The sequence below is a fragment of the Oryctolagus cuniculus genome, chromosome 3 (genome assembly GCF_051225735.1).
Source record: "Oryctolagus cuniculus isolate XC-2025 breed Fujian yellow rabbit chromosome 3, ASM5122573v1, whole genome shotgun sequence".
NCBI lineage: Eukaryota > Metazoa > Chordata > Mammalia > Lagomorpha > Leporidae > Oryctolagus > Oryctolagus cuniculus.
The window spans coordinates 159,440,231-159,461,486 of NC_142869.1; the positions used below are offsets into that span (position 1 = coordinate 159,440,231).

The 21,256-nt window shown below is 35.6% G+C and overlaps 1 protein-coding gene across 2 annotated transcripts in view; it reads right to left on the minus strand.

Annotated features, from left to right (window-relative positions):
* IQUB (IQ motif and ubiquitin domain containing) overlaps positions 1 to 21,256 on the minus strand; it is a 135,588-nt gene that overhangs the window by 18,413 nt on the left and 95,919 nt on the right. For both annotated transcript variants that reach the window (XM_089329492.1, XM_008258260.5), the window contains exons 9-11: positions 20,746 to 20,916; positions 19,022 to 19,198; positions 2,013 to 2,261 (exon numbers count right to left, since the gene is read on the minus strand). In XM_089329492.1, the coding sequence (XP_089185618.1) occupies positions 2,013 to 2,261; positions 19,022 to 19,198; positions 20,746 to 20,916 (597 nt within the window). The remainder of the gene's footprint in view (positions 1 to 2,012; positions 2,262 to 19,021; positions 19,199 to 20,745; positions 20,917 to 21,256) is intronic.

Sequence of the window (21,256 nt, forward strand, 5' to 3'; positions counted from 1 at the left end):
ATTAGCTTCTCCAAAGAAATTTACTATAGCTGAAAGAGAGATGACTTTGTCTATTTGTTACTTGTTTACTTCTGCTTCCTGCTCTCTCTTCCCCTATCTGTGTAGTATAGATAGGGTCTCATCTTTCAGCTCTTAGGAGACTGCTGGAGTACACAATAGGTTCTCAATGGCTCTTTTTACATGAGTGAATGAAAGTGTATCTTTATGGGAAATAAATTACACTATAAACTCATACAGTGACTTTTCAAGAAAGTATGAAGGAATTTTAATTATATATAATAGAAATTATTTTATAATGATACAATATATCATTGTATTGGAGTATTTAGAAGTTAGCAATTTTAATGTTCAAATATTTAATAAGATTTAAAAACTGTAGAACAAATTTTAGACTCTCAATAACTAATTCTTCACATGACTTCTCTCCTTTCCTAGTCAATGATTATTATCAATAAATTCAGTCTTGAGCTCATACAAGTATGGCACTCACAAGTAAATTGGAAGTGAAAAAAGGAAAAAAAGACCAGGAGAAGCACCTGGCTCCTGCCTTCGGATAGGCGTGGTGCACCGGCCGCAGCGCGCCAGCCGTGACGGCCATTGGAGGGTGAATCAACGGCAAAAAGGAAGACCTTTCTCTCTGTCTCTCTCTCTCTCACTATCCACTCTGCCTGTCAAAAAAATAAATTAATTTAAAAAAAAGAAAGAAAAAAGGAAAAAAAGTAGGAATGTGAGGTTCATGTGTAAAACAAAAATTTTCAAATTTTCATATATTTTAAGTTCTCTCTGAAACAGCCTTATAAAGGATTCAAGATGGTTTGTGTCAAAAATATCTTGCGTATATATTTTCCATCAATAGCATCCTTTTTCTCAATTAGCACAATGCTAATATGAGGAACAGCCCTTGTATTGTGTTTCTGCCCCTATAAACACCACCCTAAGAACCAGGAATGTGCTGCAAGCCCTAACTGTACCCACCTTCTTGCACCCCAGTGTTCTGCTCAGAACCAGGAAACCCTGAATCCAGATTCCAGAATCAGTGGCTCTTTACATTCTGCTCCAGTCCCATCAATACCCAAAAACAAGTTACATAAGTGTACTTTTTCAGAAAAGCCCCTCATAATCAGATTTTTCAGAGGCTTCTGAAATGGAAAAATCTTCCATGTTTATGGACTGGAAGAATTAATATCATAAGAATGATCATACCACCCAAAGCAACTTACAGATTCAATGTGATCTCAATCAAAATCCTAGGTGTAGGTACTAATAATATCCCCATTTTATAGCTAAGTAGATTGTGGTACATACAGGTTAATTCATGTGTCCAAAGACATAGCTGTTGAATGGCAGAGAGGAAATTTGTTATGCGGCTTCCAATATTCTGCACCTATGTTTGAACCTCTATCTTAACCTTCTGCATCAGCACTAACTGTGTTTATTTCCTCAGTGTAAAAATCAGATGCCCAAACTATGTAACTTCTCTGCTGTAACAGCATGGTGACATTTTTGCCTCAGATTTTCATGCACACTATTCCCATTGCCTAAAATACTTTCCTCTTCAAGGTCACAGGATTAATCCCCACTTGTGTGCATTCCATCATATAGAACACATCCTCAGGCAAGCATTTTTTAGTAATCAATTCACATTAATTAACCTTTCTAATGCTTAAATAGTGCTCAACACTAGCCCTTCTAACCCCTACTATTTGTTTTTGGGGTTTTTTTCCCCTCAGGAACTTGTAATTTTTTTAAAATTTCTATCTTCTTATCTAGTTTGAAAGATCTGGTTACCATTGCATTTCCAGAGCATAACATAGTACTTAAATATCATGAATAAGTTGACACCTATATCATAGGAATGGAATCATTGTCCACATTAAAAAATCAAGGGCACTATTTCTCATACAAGAAAATGTTCAATTGCTCTTCACTTTATGGCACTCTAACAATTTTGAAGACAGCCTCCTTGTCAGAAACAAATTTATGCCATGATTGGCTTCACTTATTGATCATACCTGCATCAAGAAAGCAATTTTAGAATCATCTTCATACTCAGTTTCTGAATGGTAGAGCCGCTGAAGTAAACACTTGTACTTCAAAAATGATTCTCGTTGTCGTGTCTCATTCTCAAGGTTAATACAATGACGACACCGATATATGCGGTGTGTGGTAGATGATACAGGAAATTCTGTAGAAGGCAAATAGAGCTGGCAACTGTGGCAAAAATAAATCTTCTTATAAAACTTCAATGGGTCTTGAGGGACCTAAATTTAAAAAAAATAGAAAGTATAAAATCTAAGCCAAGTACTAACCAAAAGATGCATTGATGGCTAAATTATATTAGAATTAGATTTTTTAAAATTGGTTGCTTTTTAAAGTTTTTCTGTTCTATACGAAATGTAAACTTCAAGCCATATTCATTTACTATGCTGAAATATTAAAATTATATTATCCATCATCATCTGATAGTAAATCACCTAGAAAATTAGTTGACTAAAGAAATACTGTAAGAAGCTTTTAGCACTTATTTTTAAGAATAATTTAGATTTTAATGCCATGCTTCATTAATTTTTCTTACAAGCAATAGCTAGATTCACATATAAATAAAAGTTCACTATACCAATTGTTTTTCTAATTTTATTTATCTTTAAAAATTGGATTAGTTCATTATCAATGTTAAAAATTTGAAACTCTCAATCTAAAGCAATGGGGTTTCCTTTTCTTCCACTTGGCCCCTCACCATCATTGCCAAAGCCCCTGGTGCACATGGCTTTCACTCCCCTTGCCAGATTAGTCACACAGTGAACACTCTACCCACTGCCATGTGCCCCACACTCACCTGAGTGGCTGTAGTACTCTCTCTCCCATGTGCCTATAGCCCTGTTGCCAAAGGCACTGTACCCAAATGCCTAACATTAGTTCTGAAGATTTAGGGAGACTAGAACATGATGACTGACTGAAAAGCATAGCCAACATAGCATACCAAACTAAAGGACATGTTTAGGACAAAGTCATTTACTATGAAAGCCAGCTTACGAAAGTGTTACAGAAAACTGATCCACTCGATGTGTAAGCCTCAATGTAGGGGTACAAGAAGTGTGAAAAGATGGCAACATCCCACCACCTCCAAACACTACAATAACTTTTTAGCAACATATTCAAGCAAAAGTTATTAACATAATGCCTCAGAAAAAAATTCAAAAGATTGATTATAATGAAATTTAATGAGATTCAACAGAATGTAGAAAGACAACTCAACAAGGCTTGGAAAAATTCAAGATATGATGGAAGAGTTTAGCAAAGAGATGAATATCATGAAAAAGAATAAAACAGAAATCTTAGAAATGTAATCCATAAATCGTACTTTGGAAATTTATATTCATTAAATAAAAGTTAAAAAAAAAAAGAAATGTAAGACTCAAGAAATCAGGTAAAATTATAGCTGAAATGCTAAACAGCCTAGATCAAGCAGAATACTACTGAATTTGAAGAAAGGTTTTATGAAAGATCCAAATTAGTAAAAGGATTAATATCCAGAACATATAAGTAACTCCCCATTCTGAGTATAAGATTCTGTTTAAACTAAGCTAAAAACTTTGGCCCTTTAATTCCTTGAAGTTGACTAAGTGCATCCTCTTCATCATCTGTTCTCTCCTAGAAAGTTGTGGTCAGCTCAGTGGTATTGTTTCAAGTTCTTTTACCAATGTGCAATCCAAAAAACTGCATACGAATCACTTCTTTTTGAAAAAAAAATCAGTATTTTTAAAATTCTAGCATATAGCTTAAGATATTAAGAGATACATTTCTTTCAAAATGAAAGTAACAAAAGATAATCCACAGACTTGTGCTAAATACAAGAAAAATATTAAATTTTGTTGCACTTAATGCTTTCACAAAGATATGAGCTAAATATTTGGTGTTTCTTTGCAAACAGAAGAGTAACATATTCAAATTAGAATAAAATGGGGAGTATATTGAATATTATCACTGATTGAAAAAGCTACTGAGCATCCCAAGATGGAAGAATAGTGACAGGGTGGTCTGATTTACACAGGGTGAAATTAATATTTAAAAAAGGAGAGAGAGTACACTCTCAGCTTAAAGCTGCAGGAGAGATGTGGTGGGAGATCCTACCAGAGCAATGGAGGTGATCCAGACCCATGCTGAAAGAGCAAAAACACAACAGAAGACCTGCCAACTTGGATCCAGAGAGGAGGACATCTGCCCTACCAAGCCAGGTGAGAGAGGACTCGACAGGCCCAAGGTGCTGCTGATACAATAGGAGGGAGAGCTTGGTGAACTGCTTTTGGAGTTGCACAGTGAACAGTAGACGACCAATTGCCCAGAGGTGAGGGAAAAAAGATGGCATGTCTCTCTCCCTCCCCCTCCACCTGGCTACAGCAGAGACCTATGGCCAGTTGGGGGACGGTAGCCGATGCCAGGGGAAGCTCCTGTGCCAGTTGCACGTACCAGTTGCCCAGCAAATGGGGAGGAGGAAGAGCCACCCCTGCAAGGGGAAGTGCCACATGTGGAACTCTCCATCCCTCCCAGCACAATTAAGAAGGCAGTGGGGCTGCAGCAGACAAGTACTTTGTGTGCCTCTAAACCACAGATATAACCAGAGGAAAAAAATTCTATAAATGGGAGCGGGAGAGGGGAGGGTTGCGGGTGGGAGGGAAGTTATGGGGGGCAGGGAAAGCCATTGTAATCCATAAGCTGTACTTTGGAAATTTATATTCATTAAATTAAAGTTAAAACAATTCTATAAATGATGAAAAATAAAAGCAAAAATTCAAAAAACAAGAAAAAGGAAGCCACTATGCGACCCCCAAGGAACACTACAACATTTCAATATTAGAATGTGAAGATGAAGAGATTGAAGAAGTGCCAGAAACAGAATGCAGGAAACTAATCATTGGATAAATCAGAAGCAATCAGAAGCAAATTAACAAATTAAAAAAATATATGATATGAATGAAATTTTTTCTCATGAAATTGAGATCTTAAAGAGAAAGCAAAAGGAAATGTTAGAAAGGCAGAATTCAATAAATCAAATTTTAAAATGCAGTGGAAAGTCTTAACAATAGAGTGAGTGAGGCAGAAGAAGGAATATTCAAGCAAGAAGACAAATGTCTGGAAATTTTACAGTCAGATCAAAAATAAGAAGAATCTTCAGAAATTACTACAAAGAGCTGTATGCCAACAATCTGGGAAACCCAGAAGAAATGGATAGATTCCTGAACACATACAACCTAACTAAATTGAGTCATGAAGAAATAGAAAACCTAAACAGACCCATAACCAAGACAGAAATTGATTCATAAGACCAGCCCAACACAAAAAGCCCAGGACCGGATGGCTTCACTGCTGAATTCTACCAAATATTTAAAGAAAAACTAACTCAAACAAGCTATTCAAAACAACTGAAAAGGAGGGAATCCTCCCAATTTTTTTCTATTAAGCCAGAATCACCTTAATTTCTAAACCTGAAAATGACACAACAGAAAAAGAAAATTACAGACCAATTTCTCTGATGAATATAGACGCAAAAATCCTCAACAAAATTATGTCCAATCAAATCCAACAAAATATCAGAAAGATAATTTAAACAGACCAAGTGGGGTTTAAGTCAGGTGTACAGGGATTTGTATATCCCAGGTATGCAGGTTTAACATTCACAAATCAATATATGTGATACATCACATTAACAAATTGAAGAACACTAACTATATTACCTCAAAAGACACAGAGAAAGCAATTGACAAAATACAACACCGTTTCATGATGCAAACTCTAAGAAAACTGGGTATAGAAGGAACATTCCTCAACACAATCAAGGCAAATTATCGCAAACCCACAGCCAGCATCCTTTTAAATGGGAAAAAGTTGGAAGCATTCACAGTGAGATCTGGAACCAGACAAGAATGCCCACTCTCATCATTGCTATTCAAGTTTTAGCCAGAGCAATTAGGCAAGAAAAAGAAATCAAAGGGATACAAATTGGGAAGGAGGAAGTCAAACTATCCCTATTGCAGATGACATTATTTACATATAGGGGATCCAAAAGACTCCACCAAGAGACTATTGGAACTTACAAAAGAGTTTGGTAAAGTAGCAGGGTATAAAATCATCACACAAAAATCAACAGCTTTGTATACACAGACAATGACATGGCTAAGAAAGAATTTCTAAGATCAATCCCACTCACAATAACTTCTAAAAAAATCAAATACCTTCGAATAAATTTAACCAAGGATGTCAAAGATCTATACAATGGGAATTATAAAACATTAAAGAAAGAAATAGAAGAAGATAAAAAAAATGGAATAATCTCCCATGCTCATGGACTGGAAGAATCAATATCATCAAATGTCTATGCTACCAAAATCAATTTAAAAATTCAATGTGGTATCAATCAAAATACCAAGAACATTCTTCTCAAATATAGAAAAGATGATGCTGAAATTCATATGGAAACACAGGGGACCCTGAATAGCTAAATCAATATTATACAACAAAAACAACAAAAACAAAGCTGGATGCATAACTATACCATATCCAAATTTCAAGACATACTACAGGGTAGTCATAATCAAAAAAGCCTCATACTGATACAAAAAACAGATGGATAGACCAATGGAACAGAATAGAAATGCCAGAAATCAGCCCTTGTCTTGACTATTGAGGAAACTTTTTTTTCCCATACTAACGCTGAACTCTTTACTCAACACAGAGATAATCATATTTTTATAAAGTAAATTGAAAACAGATACTAGTAGGGGCCAGTGCTGTGGCATAGTGGGTTAAGCCACTGCCTGCAGTGTCAGAATCCCATGTGGAATGCGCCTTCATGTTCAGCTGCTCCACTCCCAATCCAGCTCTCTGCTATGGCCTAGGAAAACACCCATGTGGGGACCCAGAGGGAGATCCTGGCTCCTGGCTTCAGATTGTCCCAGCTCCAGCCATTACAGCCATTTGGGGATTGAACCAGTGGATAGAGGATATCTCTCTCTCTCTCTGACTCTGCCTCTGCCTCTCTGTAACTATGCTTTTCAAATAAATAAATAAATGAAACATTTTTTTAAAAAATAGATCTTAGTAAAAATAAGATTGGGAATAAGAGAGGGAGGAGGAAGGTGGGTGGGAGTCTGGGAAGTGGGCATGGTGGAAAGAATAATCATGCTCTTAAAGTTGTAATTATGAAATGTATGAAGTTTGTAACCATAAAATGTAGTTATGCATACATTCCTACGAACTTACTTCTATGGGTACAGTTAAGAACTTCCCATGGGACTCCAAATCCCCTTAAACTAGGTAGTAAAAACAGCATTTTAAGTGTTAAAGTGAGCATATGAATAGGATTAAGTTTAAAGTGATCATATATATAGTACTAAGTATTAAAGAGATCATATAAAGAGGATTAAGTGTTTGGTAATAATAACAGAATTAAAAAGGAGTTAATGCTCCAATATGGGAAGCAGTCCACACAGCTGACTCATAGAATGACAATTGCTTTAAGTAGCACTCTGACCTCAGAATCAGCCTTTAAGACATTCTGGTTTGGCTGAAAAGCCCATGAGAGCATTTCAGGCTGGAAAACTAAGACACTGTGGCAAAAATTGACCTACATGCAGGACCTCTGTGGGTGAGACCCCAATGGAAAGAAATGTTCATCAAAGAAGGATTTACTTTTCTCTGAAGGGAGGAGAGAACTTCCACTTTGCTTATGGTCTTGTCGAAATATGGAAGGAGTGTGTGGATTCAAAAGGCTTCAAAAGCCTAGGCAGCTCATATCAAGAGCTTCTGGTAATCACAGACATCATACCTAAGAGTGTTAATTGTTAAATTAACAACAGGAGTCACTGTGCACTAACTTCCCATGCAGGACTTCTGTCCTCAAAGAGTTGCATTATGAAAGTTAATAGTAAAATCTGTTCCCAAATATTTATCTCATTAAGTGGAAGATATCCTTATGTCTCATAAGCTATAATTATGTCTATGTGCTATCATTTTGGGTCCTTCTCCAAAGTTAATTAAGTTTATATATATATATATATATAAACTTAACATAAATATATGTTATATATAACATATATAATATGTTCTTCAAAGTTAATTAAGTTTATATCTGTATATATATATATATTTATATATATTATAAATTAAACCTGATAAAGGTTTACTTTTATTGAATTAAAAAGTAGTTTTTTTCCTTATTGTAAAAATAATCATTCTGGTGTCCTATTTCACAGTGGGGTAACAACAGTTAACAATAGCATACAGCATTTTTCTAAATAGCTAGAAGAAAGACTTCTGAATGTTCACACTACAAAGAAATCTTGAATATATGAAGCAATGTATTCTGATTATCCTAATTTGATCATTAAAATCTATTCATGTATCAAAATATTATAGTGTACCCCATAAATATGTACAATTATTTTGTCAATAAAAACAAATAATCTTCAAAAAAAAGCAAAAGGTACTTAATTTACTTGATTATTTTATGTTAGAAGTGTATGTTCCTTAAATAACAGCACATTAATTTACTTTGAGAAATAAATTGCTTATAAGCATAATTTTCAAATAACTAAAAATTACCCCCTCTTTAACCTAGTTTAACTATGATTAATAGAACTCTTACTAAAATAGTATAATATTCTTTGCCTTATAAATACAACATATATAATATAATTTAAAAATTCTTAATGTGTCAGGATATTTTTATAAGCAAATACTATGGTATTGTGCTAATATAATACAGTTCTTTGCTTACTGTACAATGTATCTGCCTCTTTCTGCTATCAGCCGTCACTTTCCACTGCTGTAATTATGCCTGTATATAAAAGCTCTTACATCTTTTTAAATCTTTTTATATCCTTTTTGCAGATAAAAAATCAAGTCCCACAGTTTATTACACTTTCTTGTACTCCAGTAGCTTCAAATGTCATCCAAACTGTGAGTACCCTTAAGTCCATTACCAAGTCGACCTCTCCACAGGAACAGAAATAAACAAAAGAGATGTTTATTTCCCATTACACTAGAAACTCTTCACAGCATGTTCTTTGGAGAATCTGACCTTCCTCTTCTGTTATTCTACAGCACTTTGTTGTAAGCAAATATTCTAAGTAATCTGAGTAAGCAGATATTCTAAGGAGTTCAGAGATTATTTAGCTTGTTTTCTAGGTTACTGAATTAATCCCCCCTACAGCTGCTGTCTGTGTGAGCAGCTGCTTAACACTCCCATTAAAATCTGTATATCTTATTAAATATTGGACAATTTATTTGGACTTTTGTTATCTATTCTTTTGGAATGTAATTTTTTAAAAAAAAATCAATTAAAAAGAATTTAGAAATTAAGTAACTTATATTCTTCTAAAAGTTTTGACTAAATATTGAAATTTCATTTTGTCAAAAAAGTTAAAAAATGTTTATTCAGCCTTTTAAATAAAAGACCCAAACCATTCACATCCATAGACTCCACATCCATAGAGTCAACCAATTATAGATATTTTTTAAACATTTTAATTGTGTTTGCACTAGACATGTGCAAACTTTTCTTATCATTATTCATTGAAAAAATACAGTATAGCAATAATTTGCAATTTGTATAGCATTTACATTGTATTAGGTAAGGTATGTAATCTACAGATGATTTAAAGTATAAGGGAAAATGTATATAGATTACATGTAAATATTACACCATGTATTAAGGAACTTGTTATATCTGAGAGGGGTTCCAGAAACCAATTCCTTATGGATACCATGGATGATTGTATAACCCTAAAACTAATAATTGAAATAAAACACTACTTATAATCCTTTAGTATCAGTTTCCCTCCTCTTGCCCCCAAATTTACTTCCTGTGTTTTAGATGGTTCTGCTACAATAAAAGGCAAGGAAGCACTTATCTTGGTGTCCAAGAACAAAATCTCCACAGATGCTGAGCATCTGGGAGTTGGAGAACATTAATTCAAATACATGTTAAATTTGTAGTTCTCTCAGATTATCTTTACAGATATGTTCAGTAATAATTACAGCTATGTGATAGGTATTATAAAGAAAACAGACACAGGATCCTGTCGCTCCCCCTCTTCGCAGAGGAACGACACAGGACCCTGTGCTGTTCTTTTGTCTGCTCGGCCCTCCCCGGGTTTGCTGCTGGTTCTTCCCGGGTTGGCTACCGTCCCTTCCACCTCCGTGGAAGGGCGGTTCCCCCTGCCACTTTCCCGACTTCCGCGGGGGAGCGGCACACCGCCGGCCGGCCCTCTCGGGGGCTGCTCAGATGTTCCTCAGGTGTTCCTGGTGCATGTTGTCTCTCTCCTCCTTTATAGTCCTCTTCCACCAATCCCAACTCTGCTACCCACATGCTGAGTACGCTGCTCTCCTCCAATCAGGAGCAGGTCCTGCAGCTTGTTGGTTGAACTGGAGGCAGCTGTGTAGAAGCTGTTTCCTCCTCTCCCAGCGCCATATTGTGGGAGAGCAGATGCATAGAATAAGTCTTAATTCCAGTAACTTAGTCTAGTCCGAGTTGCTCCCAGTTGCTTCCCACAGGATCCAAGGTGGCTAGATAGAGTGTAGCCATGCTGGGATATCAAAAAAATAGAGGAAGGACCACGTTTCCACGAGTCTGACTGACAGAAATTTTTACTGGAGAAAAGACAAAACAGCAAAGACTCTGTGGGACAAGAAGGGGGAGAACAGAGACACTGCTGCATTTGGCACCCTGTGCAGCCAACTGCCAGCTTTGAGCCGCCATCTTATCAAGTCAAGGTAGAAAGAAATTGCTGCATACCCTGCCGCCCACGAACTTAGCTGAGAGAAAATTCTATAGTCACTCAATGACTTTTACTCCAGCCTGGGGAGCTGCAAGGGGTCTCAGCAACTGCTAAGTTCTGAGAAAGAGAGCCACATTATCTTCCTCCACTCCCTTAAGCTACAAAAAGTGTTAGACTAGGCTGTGAAAATCATATAGCAGACCTCTGATCCCCTAATACTAGAAGGGATAGAAGTCAGTCAGGACAACTTATGGAGATCCCCTGCATCTTGCAATTGTGAGAGTTTGGGACCATTAGCCCCAGAGCTACACCCACTGACTTTATGTGAGCCATGTGGTTCCCCTAAGCTTCTAGGGGCTGGCAGCAATAGCCCATAAAAATCTGGTTCCTACTATGGGTGATCTGGGTAATGATCTCACTGTACCCTGAAACACCAGGACTGTAACACTTAGTTCTAATTTCCTCGGTCCCATTGGAATATACCTGGTAGAACGAGGAAAGAACCAACCTAACTGCATTTTACCTCTTTTGAGTCTTATCTCTTAGAGCAAAATCTCCTAAATACCTTATAGTCACCCTATAGGGCTATAGCAGGGGTCCAGTTCATATCCCCTAGTCACAAAACCAGGGATGTTGATGTTATAAGTCACTGTACCAGTTGGGCTTTCTAAGAAAGACCTAAAATAAGGCCCACCCACATCACACAGTCCTAGAGCCACAGTAATTGGTGTCACAAACCCTAGCATCATTTATGTTTGCCTGTGGATCTAGGGGACAGCTATTTTTACCTCCCTCAGTCACCAAGGAGACTGACATTAAACTCTCTGTGGACTGAAGATACACACCCCAGGAAACCCACATTCATCTCAAAGCCACACTTCCATCTCTATGAACTGTAGCAGACTAGACCACTGTGTCACTTATAGATACAACTGACATTGATTAAAACAAAGGAAATCACCAGGGATGACACCCCTGGGCTCACCTAGAACCAAAGCCAAAGCAATAAGCCAAGTGATACCAGCATTCCTGCTAAGCCATAAACTCTTTTCCAATATAACCTACTAAATAAAGAAGGGACAGTTACACCAGAGACATAGATATCAACTTAGGGACAGAGGAGACATGAAGAAGAAGGTAGCATGACTCTTCCAAAAGAAATAATAGTCCTCCAGAATTACATCCTGAACTGATGGAAATCTATTAAATGGCAGAAAGAGAATTCAAATATTGATTGTAAGGTAACAAAATGAGATGCAAGAGAATTCAGACAGATTAAAGAAAGGAGGAAATTTAAAAAAGAAATGAGGAAATCAATGAGTGACATGAAAATACTACTAAGGAGACAGAACTCAGTAAGAAGAACCAAATAATTTTAAAAAGACTCTCACCAAAAGTAAAGTCCTAATTAAATTATATTAAGCCAATTAGGAGAAAAGAAGAACCAAATAGAAATTTTGAAGATTAAATTTCAAACAGAGAAATAAACAAATACAATTGAGAGATTCAACTCACCAGAATAAACTAAGTGGCAGAAATACTTTCTGACCTCAAGGACAAGACTTTTTAAAAAACCCTCCCGGCAACAAAAAGAAAAATAAATTTAAGAAAATAAGGAAAGTCTATGCAAAATATGGGATACCTTTAAATACTCAGTTATTTGCATTATAGTTATTCCTGAAGTAGAAGAGAAGGAAAATGCATTGAGAAGAGGATAAATGCAATTATACTTGAAAATTTCCCAGGTATTGAAAAAGACATGCACATCCCGATATAAGAAACTTAAAGAACTCCCAAGTAGAGTCAACCAAAAAAGATCTGCTCCAAGACATATTGTAGTCAAATTGTCAAAAGTTAAGGAAAGGTGAGAATCCTAAAATGGTAAGAGAAAAGTATCAAGTTACATTTAAAGGAAAACCAATTAGACCTATAGCAGACTTCTCAGTGGAAACCCACAGAAGAGTGAGATGATATATTCAAGGTTTAAAAAAAAATAAAGTTGAGGTCAGCAGGTTATGCCACTGTCTGCAATGCCGGCATCCCTTGTAGGTGCTGCTTCAAGTCCTAGCTACTCTGCTTTCAATCCAACTCCCTGCTAATAGCCTGGGAAAAGAAGCAAATAATGGCCCAAGTGTTTGGGCCTATGCCACCCATTTGGGAGACCCAGAGGTGGGACCTGGCTTCTGGCTTTGGCCTGGCCCAGCCCTAGCCTTGGGGAGTGAATCAGAGGACTGAAGATCTCTCTGATATCTCTCTCTCCCTCTCTAGCTTTCATTCTCTCTGTGTAACTCTTTAAAATAAATAAATAAATCTTTAAAAAAAAGAAAGAAAAAAACTTCCAGAGCTGGCACTATAGCAAACTGGTTAAATCTGCTGCCTACAAAGCCAGCATATCATACAGGTGCTGGTCCCAAAACCTAGCTGCTCCATTTTTAATTGAGCTCCCTTCTAATTGTCTGGGAAAAACAGTTAAAATTTACCCAAGTGTTTAGGCATCTGCCAGCCATGTGAGAGACCTGGAGGAAACATCTGGCTCTTGCCTTCAGCCTAGCCCAACCCTGGTTGTTGTGGCTATCAAGAGAGTGAATCAGCAGATGACCTCTCTGTTTCTCCCTCCCCCTCTGTAACTCTGACTTTCAAATAAATAAATATTTCAAAAAATAGAAATAAAATAAAATAAAAAATATAAAAAAGTAAAAAATAAAAATCTTCCAACCAAGAATATGATAACCCACAAAGCTATCCTTTAAAAGTAAAATAAGGTATTTTCCAGACAGTAAAAATTAACAGAATTTACCACTACCAGACCAACCTTACAAGAAATTCTGAAGGGAGTTCTGCATTTAGAAGAAATATCATGAAACACATGACACCATCAAATTCATCAACTGAAAAGTTATAATGAATAATCAACAAAATGACAGGTATTATTTCTTATCTATCTATACTGATCTTGAATGTAAACAGGTTAAATTCTCCAGCCAAAAGACTTGGGTCTTTTGACTTAAGTCTTAAAGACCCACTTTATGCTGCCTAAAAGAAAGACGCACATAGACTGAAAGTGAAGGGATCCAAAAAGATATATCAGGCAAATGGACACTAAAAATTAGCAGCAGTATCTAACCTCATATCAAATAAAACAAACTTTAAAACAAAAACTGTAAGGGCTGGCACTATGGTGCAGCTTGTTCAGGTGCCTCCTACAGTGCTGGCATCCCATTTGGGCAACAGTTTGGGTCCTAGATGTACCTCTTCTGATCCAGCTCCCTTCTAAGGTGCCTTGGGAGGCAGCAGAAGATGGCCCAAGTCCTGGGGCACCTGCAACCACATGGGAGACCCAAATGAAGTTCTTGGCTCCTGATTTTAGATTGGCTCAGCTCTAGCCATTGCAGCCATTTGGGGAGTGAACCAGTGGATGCAGGATCTCTCTCTCTCTCTCCATCTCTTTCTGTAGCTCTTCCTTTCACACAGACAAATAAATATTTTTAAAAATTGTAAAAAGAGACAGAAAATGATATTACATCTTGACAAAATGTTTGATTCAATAAGTTGGAAGAACCATAAATATATAGGCACACAACACAAGACTAAGCAGATATGTACAGAAAATACTATTAGACTCATTAGACTATTAGGGAAAGATAGACTCCAATACAATAATAGTGGGTCACTTCAAAATCTCCCTCATCAATGGACACATCATCCAGGCAGAAAATTAATAAATACACATTAGAGTAGAAACACACTATCAAGCAAACGGACCTAACAGACACTTACAGGACAATTCATCCAACAGCTACAGAAAACACATTCTTCTCATCAGTGCATGAAACATTTTCTAGAATGCAGAACATATATTAGGCCACAAATCAAGTCTTAGTAAATTTATAAAGACTGAAATCCTAACATGTATCTTCTCAGAACACAAAAGAATAAAACTAGAAATTATCAAGAACAATAGAATATTCATAAATACATGGAAGTTAGACACATGCTGCTGAATGATAAATGGGTCATTGAAGAAATTAAAAATGAAATTAAAAACTTACTTGAAATAAATGAAAATGAAAACACAACACATCAAAATCTGTGAAGTACAGCAAAAGAAGTATTGAGGGAAGTTTGTAGTATTATGTATTTATATTTAAAAAAAAGAAATTTCTGAAATAAAATATCTAAAGATACATTTCATTGACTTAGAAAAACAATAACAAACCAAACCCCAAATCAGCAGAAGGCAAAATTTAACGAGAATCAGAGCATAAATAAATGAAATTGAAACTAAAAAAAACAAACAAAAAATGTTCAACCAAAAGAAAAGCTGGTATTTGTGAAGATAAATAATATGGGTTAACCACAAGACAAAATGACAAAGAAAAAAGAAAAAACCCAAATACAATTAGAGATGAAAAACTAGACATTACAATGGACACCACTGAAATACAAATGATCATAAGAAACTACTATGAAAAACTACATGCTAACAAACTTGAAAGCCTTGAGGAAATGGATAAGCTTCTGATTACATAAAACCTACCAAGATTAAATCAAGAAAACTATAGACCATATAAAACAGACCCATAAGCAATGAGATTGAAACAGTAATCAAAAATTTTCCATCAAAAACATCAAAAAATCCAGGATCTGATGGCTTGCTACTGAATTATACAAAACATTTAAAGAGCAACTAATTCCAATGCTTTTCAAACTATTCCAAACTATTGAACAAGATGAAACTCTGCCAAGCTCTTTTTATGAGACCAGCATCACTATGACAACAAAAGCAAATGAAGATACAATATGAAAATAAAACTACACAGGGCTAACGCTGAGGCATAGCAGGTAAAGCCTCCACCTGCAGTGCCAGCATACTTATGGGTACCAGTTCGAGTCCTGGTTGCTCCACTTCCAGTCCAGCTCTCTGCTATGGCATGGAAAAGCAGCATAAGATGGCCCAAGTGCTTGGGTCCCTGCACCAGTGTGGGAGACTGGGAAGAAGCTCCTGGCTCCTGGCTTTGGATTAGTGTAGCTCTGGTCATTGTGGCCATTTGGGAAGTGAATCAGTGGATGGAAAACTTCTCTCTCTCTGCCTCTGTCTCTCTGCAACTCTTTCAAGTAAAATAAATAATTTTTTTATAAAAAAGAACTACAGACTTTATATTCTTAAGGAACATAGATGCAAAGAATCTCAACAAAATATTAGCAAATAGAATCCAAAGCCACATCAAAAAGATCATATACCATGACCAAGTGGGATTTATTTAAGAAATACAATGGTGGTTCAACATTTGCAAATCAATAAATGTCATAAATCACATCAACAGCATCATCAAATTACTAGAGGAAAACTTTGGTGATACTCTGTGAGACAATGGTATAGCCAAAGGCTTCTTGGAAAAGATTTCAAAAGCATGGGCAATAAAAGCAAAAATAGACAAATGAAATTACATTAAGCTATGAAGCTTCTGCACTGCAAAGGAAGCACTCAATAAAGTGAAGCAGTAACTGACAGAATGGGAGAGCATATTATCAAGCTACAGAAAATAAGAAATATCCAGGGTCTATAAAGAGCTCAGGAAACTCAACAACAAAATATACAATACAATTAAGTAATGGGCAAAGGACATGAATGGGTGTTTTTCAAAGGATGAAATTTAAGTGGTCAACAGATAAATGAAAAAATGCTCAGAATCTATAGCCATATGAGAAACGCAAATCAAAACCACAATGAGGGTCGGCGCCGCGGCTCACTAGGCTAATCCTCTGCCTTGCGGCGCCGGCACACCGGGTTCTAGTCCCGGTCGGGGCGCCGGATTCTGTCCCGGTTGCCCCTCTTCCAGGCCAGCTCTCTGCTGTGGCCAGGGAGTGCAGTGGAGGATGGCCCAAGTGCTTGGGCCCTGCACCCCATGGGAGACCAGGAGAAGCACCTGGCTCCTGCCATCGGATCAGCACGGTGCACTGGCCGCTGATCCATTGGAGGGTGAACCAACGGCAAAAGGAATACCTCTCTCTCTGTCTCTCTCTCTCACTGTCCACTCTGCCTGTCAAAAAAAAAAAAAAAAAAACCACAATGAGGTTTCCCCTCACCCCAGTGAAAATGACTGTCATTCAAAATTCAAAAAACAATGAATGTTGGCAAGGACATAGAGGAAAATGTATCCTAACACACTGACAGCAACCAATCCAGTTAAAAATTGGGCAAAGACCCTCAACAGACCGTACTCAAAGGATGCAATACAGATGGCCAACAAATATATGAAAAAATGCTCAAATTACTAGCCACCAGGGAAAGGCAAATCAAAAGAACAATAAAATATTACCTCACTTTTGTCAGAATAGCTAAAATCCAAAAGACAGAGATCAACAAATGCTGGTGAGGATGGATGATGTGGAGAAAGGGAAACTCTTATACACTATTGGGGTATATAAATTAGTGTAGCCACTGTGGAAAACAGTATGGAGATTTCTTTAAAAACTAGAAATAGACTTGACATATGAGCCCACAATCTCACTATAGGGTATATACCCAAAAGACATTAATTCATTGTATCAAAGAGATACTTGCATCACCATGTTTATAGAAGCACTATTCACAGTAGCCAAAACATAGAATCAACCAAAGTATCCATCATGAGATGAACTAATAAAGAAAATGTGCAACAAAATGGATGTGACTGGAGGACATTATGTCTAGTGAAATAAGCTGGACACAGAAAGACAAACACTACATATGCATATTCTCCCTTATATATGGGAGCTAAAGTTTAAGAAAAAATTTGAAAAGAAAAAAAAAAGGGAAGAGATGCCTGCATAAAAATGGCTGCAAATATAGTTTTGTAAATCTTTGTTTTGTATCTTTCTCAAACCAATGGTTAAGAATGTTATATCACTGTAGTTTTAATGATCTGAGAATACTTTAAAATTTACTGTATGTGGGTGCAATTGTCATCTTTCCATTTGGTTACTGTTTATAGCTCTTGTTATAACTCTATATTCCTGCTAAACTAGGGTCTTTTTTGCATTTACATATTAACTTCCTATTTGGTAGAGCATTAACCTCTTGACTGTAATGTAAACTGAAAATATGTTATCTTCAAAATTGAGAAAGAAAGAGTGAAAAGGGTGGGTGATAGTCAGGAAAGGGAGGGAAGGAGGGAGGAAGGAAGGAATATCATTACATTCTTAGAAATTTTATCTGCCATCGACATTGAATCTGATAGAAGTAAAAAATTTTAAATAAATAAAAAAGGGAAGATAAAATCCAAGAAGGAAAACCTTTATTGCTAGCACCCTCTATAATGTTTGCAATGATAGACACTCAATAAACATTTGTTCAATTTAAAATATGTACATAGGCTTTTTAAACATTCCTTCCAAGGTTGATAAATGTGCTTATGAATATCAAAAAATCATGATACACAAAGTTGCCATTTTACTAACTAAATCATTCCACACACCCAGCAAATGTTCCTTAAATATAGAATATGTTCAATATTCTTATACACTATTGGGGTATATAAATTAGTGTAGCCACTGTGGAAAATAGTATGGAGATTTCTTTAAAAACCAGAAATAGACTTGACATATGAGCCCACAATCTCACTATAGGGTATATACCCAAAAGACATTAATTCATTGTATCAAAGAGATACTTGCATCACCATGTTTATAGAAGCACTATTCACAGTAGCCAAAACATAGATTATATGTTCATTAATTATATGTATAATTACATTATACATTCAATGTATTCTGTATTTATAGATTTATTTATAATGTGTTTGCCAAAGTAAAAAATCCAACAAGGTATAAGGTAGGATTTCAGCTAGGAATAGTTTTACTACCTCAGAGCCCCCATTAAGAAGACATGAAGTCTGAGTTTAAAAATGAGTAGGAGTTTGGCAAGATGAGCTAGAGGATGGCATTCCAGGCATAAGCAACTGTGTGTGCAAAATCATGGAGGTGTGAAAGATCACAATACATTTAATGTAATGCAATACTAAGTTGAAAGTTGGTTCAAAAATTAGGCAAGAATTTAAGGCTGGAAATGCAGACATATAAGAAGTTAAAATAGTAAGCTTAATTTATCAATATAAAGATGAAAATCACTCAAAGAAAATCTCACCAATAAGATGGTCTTCCATATGAATTCCAAATAAAGCATTAGGCAAAATTTGAATATCCTTTAATTTGCTATATTACATCCTAGGACTTTAAAAAGGAAGGCAGAGGCTAAAGTGTAGTACCTTAAGGTGTCTTGCAACTTCAGGATTAAACAGAGGTGTTTTTATATAATGGAAAAAGAGTGTTGCAATTCTTTTTCTGAGCCCTTCAAGGTTATGAGGTTTGACTCCTCTCATCATAAGGTCAACTTCTCTGTCAATCAATTCTAGGATTTCCTGGGTCAGTTTACATGCATGTTCCTATAAAAAATACAAAAATATCAGTATGAAATTTTAAAAACCACTGAGTTTGTTTTCAAAATTTACATCCAGCAAACTAATTCCACATTCCAGAAGAAATAAAACATTACTGACAAGAGTATGAACTGATACAACTAATTTTTTAAAAATTGGCATTATCTAATAATAAAATTTGAAGAGCTGCATAATCTATGACTCAGAAATTCTACTTTTAAGTGCTTCAGAGGAATATGCACATAGATTTATTGTTTACTGTAGCTAAAAGTTAGAACCAAATATCCCTATGTAAATGCTTAATAAAATTATAGCTTATTCATACAATGGAACATTATATAATACATGGAAATGGATGCACTATCATTATCTATAATAACAAGCTCAAATCTTCTACATTAATTTTGAGTAAAATAAACAAAGCACTAAATAATACATAGGTTCTAATTTCATTATAACATATAATTTCATTCTCTTTGTATCTCTGCCTAAAAAAATATGTAAACATTGATTTATTGAACTAAGTATTAATCTTAGTTCAATCTATATTTGCACCCAGTGAATAAATGTGTATTTACATTTAGAATATTCATACTCTATTTATATTCATAATGCACCACAATATGAGAATTCTTAGGTAAATATTAATATATCAATCCTATCCACCCCCAAATTATTTTTAAAATTTATTTATTTATCTATTTGCATGCATCTCATAAATTCAACTTTAGGAACATAGTAATTATTCCCACTGTACATGCTCTCCCATTCCTCTTCCTCCTCCCTCTCATATTCCCAGTCTTATTTTTACTAAGATGTATTTTCAATTAATTTTATACACAGGAGATTATTCTAGGTAAAGAGTTTAACATTTCATGTGAGAAAGAAAAAGAAAATGAAAAAAAAATTGTTCCTCAACAGTCCAGACAAGGGCTGTTCAAAATTATTGCATCTCAAAGTTAATTTCACTTTTTTTAGCATTATTTATTTGAGAAACTTAATTTTCTTTAAAGAAGAACCCAAAAATGATACATCTTTTGCAAGCACTCAGACAAAAATATAACTTTTGAGACATAAGACTATCCTCCGCTTAATACACTAAAATGAAGTAAATCTTTGAGAACAAGTTTTACTATTAACTCTCATAATACAAGTCTTTGAGGACAGAGATCCTGCATGGGAAGTTAATGCACAGTGACTCCTGTTGTTAATTTAACAATTAACACTCTTATGTATGACGTCAGTGATTATCCGAGGCACTTGACATGAGCTGCCTAGGCTATGGATGCCTTTTGAATCCACAAACTCCTCCAATATTTCGACAAGACCATAAGCAAAGTGCAAGTTCTCTCCTCCCTTCACAGAAAAGTGCATCCTTCTTTCCCATCCCCAAATTATACCTAAACAATATATTTGTTGATAAAATAATAAAATTTCATAAATATTAATAATCTTTATAATTATTTAATGCAAAAATAATTTGCTTCTTTTAGTATTCAACTTTTGATTGATTGTGACCCCCACACCCTGGAGTTAACAGAAAGTTAACATACCTTCACGGTGTGTTTAAGTGTTAGGAGTACATCCAGCCTCTCATCTTGAGAGAGATTTTTCAGCAATATGCATTTGTAGATGTTTTGAAGTTCTCTGGCTCTGATAGTGAACTGTGTATCCATCTTGATTATGTAGCCATTAGGTGTTCTCCATGTCTTTGGAGCTGAACACTTAAAAATGATATTATACTTACAAGTATCAGTTAATTAAAGGCTAAAACTAACCATTTTTTCCTTCTGCTAAAAGTTTAATATCATTTATGAATAAAAGTATCATTAAAACTTAAGACAATGAATTGAAGAATTTACAAACCAGGCAAAAGTGAAAGTTTTTTAAAGACAATAAAGAGCTTTGCAGTCTGAAGAAGTGAAAACATTTCTACAGGAATTAGGACTTGCTACTAATTGTACTAACTAGTATGTTGAATGGCTTGACAAGTATACAAAATTATTCATTAACCACATGGGGGAGTAGAGGAGCATGCTATTTAGAATGTTATCAAAAAAAATA